The sequence below is a fragment of the Olea europaea genome, chromosome 5, assembly GCF_002742605.1.
Source record: "Olea europaea var. sylvestris chromosome 5, O_europaea_v1, whole genome shotgun sequence".
Lineage (NCBI taxonomy): Eukaryota > Viridiplantae > Streptophyta > Magnoliopsida > Lamiales > Oleaceae > Olea > Olea europaea.
In genome coordinates, this window is record NC_036241.1 from 577,105 (window position 1) to 581,229 (window position 4,125).

Sequence of the window (4,125 nt, forward strand, 5' to 3'; positions counted from 1 at the left end):
TTTATATAAAAATCATATTTTTAGTAGATTATGATAAAAGTTGATGTAATATTGTGGTTGATGAGTTATAAGATCCATGAAATGTATTATTAAAATTAATTGTAGACTTTAATTTACATTTTTATTTATTTTTTTTAGTTGAACCAAAAATGGGCTAAATGTTATTTTTGCTTACACAAATCTTTTTGGTCCCTTTTTTTTATTTTTTTTATATAACATTGATAGATCTTCAAATTTAAAATTTAAAACAGTTAGATCCTTATTCACTATATTATATTTCATTAATTTTGGTCAATAGTCCCTTTTACTAACTACAATACTATATTGATGTTGTGTATTCTTTCATCTGCATAAATTTCATTTTCTTAGCGTTAATCATATAAATCTTTTCTTCCATCTCTGGACTCATGTAATGTTATTTGAGAAGTATTTTTACCAATCCCACCTCATTCGACTTGGTCACCAAGTCTCGCTGTTGCAATCATTCTACGTGACATATATATAACATGTGATTATTTGATGCATTAGTATGGTAGTTTTTCATTGACTCATGCATTAAATAATCATCTGCCTTGTATATGTTATATGTAAGGCGACTGTCGTAGTGATCCATTGTAAATAACACTATTGAAAATTTCAATGTTTGCGACATATTGAAAATGTAGCATGGTGCACTCCCCATGCCACGCCTCGCCTCGCCTCGCCTCTCCTCTCCTCTCCTCTCCTCTCCTCTCCGTGACTCCGCCATTGAATTATAATTCGTAGAATTTATTAGAGATACTTTTAGTCCTCTATTAATAGTATTCTACTACAATTCAATTTGCACATTTACAAATTAACCCCCTTCTCCTACTCCCCACCCACAAACACATGGTAACTTGAATCTTTCCATATTCCATCTCATCCCATGATAATCATCCCTCACCACACCATCTCTCTAGGCTGAGGGTTTTTGGACTATGGATTTTCTCTCAAAATTGACGTTACATCTAGCTTCTACAGGTGAAAAATGTCTAGTTTTTTCTCACTAGGTGGCAAGGATCAAGAACAAGAACCCACCAATAATAGCCTGTTTCTGTTAAAGAACGAGGAGATCTATAACAAGGGTCTTGAATTATGGCAACAGTATTATCACTTTCATCAACAAAAACTACTCCAACACCAAAATCACCGTCAAAATGTTAATGATTATTGCGATCATAGTTGTAGATCAGCAGGGATTAGGGTGATGAGGCCAAGCAGAGGCGGAGATGGCGGTATAAACTGCCAGGATTGCGGGAACCAAGCAAAAAAAGAGTGCGTGCATCTTAGGTGCCGGACTTGCTGCAAGAGCCGCGGCTTTCACTGCGAAACCCACGTCAAGAGCACTTGGGTTCCGGCTTCTAGGAGGCGGGAGAGGCAGCAGCGGCTTGCCGAATTGCAACTTCATCAGCAGGAGACAGTGAGAGGGGAAAATTCCAGAAGGCATAGAGAAAGTCCAGGTGATGGTGGTGGTGGCAGTGGCAGTGGCAGTGGAGGTGGTGGAGGATTCTCTCTTGCCTGCACTAGTAATACAGATCGTTTACCTATTACCACCATGTCAGGTGATTCTCTTTCTCAAAATTAAACAAAAATAGGGTTTGAAAGATAATCTGGTCTTGGTTTGAATTCAGAAAAATCGGTAAATAATGAAGTAAAGAGAGAAAAAATCAAGAAAAACTGTAATTATCTGTGGAGAAAGTATGTATGTCTGTTGACATATACCTATCTATATGTATCATTTGCGTGTGAATATGAAGTCCAATCTCCATGTTTATCCAACCACTCGCTTTACTTTCTTTTTCTACTTCTACTGTTTCAGAGTAAACCTGACGCAAAAGTCTCTTGAGTTAGTGAAAATTGCTGTCTATTTCAAGATTTTTCATTCTTTTTATGAAAAAACAACACTTTTGCCTTGAAATTTTTTTGCTTATCTGGGTTTCTGATTAGGATTTGAGGTGGGACACTTCCCGGCTGAAGTGAATTCTCCGGCGGTTTTCCGCGGAGTAAAAGTGAGCGGAATTAATGCGGACGAGCAATTTGCTTATCAGACTGCTGTCAACATTGGAGGCCATGTTTTCAAGGGAATTCTGTACGATCAAGGCTCCGAAAGCGGCTATCCTGGTGCTGGTGAAGGCACCTCCTCTCAACAGCCAGGTCTTTTCACAGGGACAGCAGCCACCTCCGCCACTAGTGTCGCGAAACTTGATCCTTCCATTTACCCGACTCCACTTGGCGCTTTCATGGCGGGTACGCAATTCTTTCCACCACCAAGATCATAAGAACTTGAGGCTGAGAGATTTCTTCTCCTCTTTTCTGACCATATTATGTCCATTTTAGTTTATGCTATAAGAAATGCATTGGGATGGTCACATTGTTAATGTTAATAGTATTTCAATGTGACATTTACATAAGCAAAGAGTAAGAGCAAAAGTTGTACGAAGAAGGCATTGGGATGCTGGTTTTTGTTATAATTAATTCTATGATTTTGTCTTTGTTAATCAATGCTATTCATCTTATCTATAATGAATTTCTCCTCGTGCTTTGAATAAGATCATCTCTTATAAAAGTAAAATGCTAAATAGTCAATTTTAAATTAAATTCCAATAAACTCTTTAATATAATTTTTTAAAATAGAGAATGTGTTTCAAATAACTTTCTATTTTGTATTTTCTAATGATTGCATTTAATATGGTTAATTGTATGTCTTTGGTCACTGAAGTTTTGATTCATTACACTAATAGTCATTGATGTTATTTCTTTATGATAATAGTCACTGAAAATTTTAACTATTACACTAAAATAGTTACGTGATTTAAAAAATAAAATCTTACATGACATTTATAAATAGTAACAAATAATGTCGTTTGATGACATGCTAGTACTTAATGGTGCTATGTAATATTTACTGTTAAATTTTTTGGATCGGGTGTCCATTAGTATATCAGTTGGAAATTTGAATTGTGCTATTACCGTAAGGAAATAACTTCAATAAGATCATTGGTGTAATTAACCTCATCTAATAAATTGAAAAATTTTGTTATTCTTCTACTCATAAGATTTTTCAAGTAACATTTGATTATTTTAACTATTGACATTTAAAAAAAAATGGTGTATTAATTAAAAATAGGGAAAAACAATAAATTATTATTAGAAAAATAAAATGAAAAGCTAAGATAAAAGAGGCTGTTGATGTATGAAAAAAAAAATTATGATTAAATTTAAAAACTCTTTCTGCGTATAAAGAGTTTGTTTGGAAATGTTTTAATGTTTTTGAAAGGAGAGAAATTATAGTGCAAAGTGTTTTTAGCTTCCATAAAATCACTGAAGATAGAAATTTTTAATAATAAAAGTAAAATATAATACTACAACCTCTGTTTGGTGGGAATTAAAACAGAATTTTTAGTAAATTTTGATAAAAATTGATGAAATGTGTGATTATAAAGTTGTGAATCTCATAAAATGTGTGGTTAAAATTAATTATTAACTTTTATTTAAACCCCGTTTGTTTATCATTTTTGGAAGAATGATAATGAAAAATATAATCGTTACAGGTCCCACACAAGAGATAGAAATTCAAATTTGGTAGCCTGATGTGATAGATAACGATTATATTTTTCATTTTAATGAGAAAAGAATGAGAACCAAACATGGACTTAGATTAAAATCTGAACTTTAATTTTCACCAAACAGGGACAAATACACTCAATACGTACCAAGACGAAAAGTATAGGGAAATGTCAATAGACTATACTTCATGTGCCTTTTTGTGCAACGTGTGATCATGTGTGAATTTTGTATACTTTTATGTTGCTTTGACATTCTTAATGCCGCATAACAATTTTGAACAAAAGATTATTGAGCAATACAATACAAAAAATTATACTTTACCTTTCATTTTAATATTATTTAATCTACCTTATCAACGACTTTTTCTGCAATCAATTGTATTTTGATTTCTTATTTGTTGAGTTTTCAATTGGCAGCCCCCTTTTCTTTCCTCATTATCTGTTCTCTTGCCGGATAAAATCGTGTTCAAAGCATATTATTTAATTCTAGTTATTCTAGATTATTCCTACTTTTTTACTTTTCTTTTGAGAAGAATAA

The 4,125-nt window shown here is 33.1% G+C and overlaps 1 protein-coding gene across 1 annotated transcript; it reads left to right on the forward strand.

Moving 5' to 3' along the window:
* The first annotated feature begins 640 nt into the window (after nucleotides 1–640).
* Nucleotides 641–2,519, forward strand: LOC111394341 (protein SHI RELATED SEQUENCE 5-like). The gene is made up of 2 exons (XM_023020103.1): nucleotides 641–1,583; nucleotides 1,969–2,519. The coding sequence occupies exons 1-2, from the start codon at nucleotides 1,010–1,012 to the stop codon at nucleotides 2,298–2,300; spliced, it is 906 nt and encodes a 301-aa protein (XP_022875871.1). The 5' UTR covers nucleotides 641–1,009; the 3' UTR covers nucleotides 2,301–2,519.
* Nucleotides 2,520–4,125: the final 1,606 nt, after the last annotated feature.

Excerpts from the sequence above, each read along its gene's own strand:
- LOC111394341 (XM_023020103.1), top strand. The coding sequence starts at position 1,010 with ATGTCTAGTTTTTTCTCACTAGGTGGCAAGGATCAAGAACAAGAACCC. Across the intron at positions 1,584-1,968 it reads ACCTATTACCACCATGTCAG|GATTTGAGGTGGGACACTTC; the intron begins GTGATTCTCTTT and ends GTTTCTGATTAG.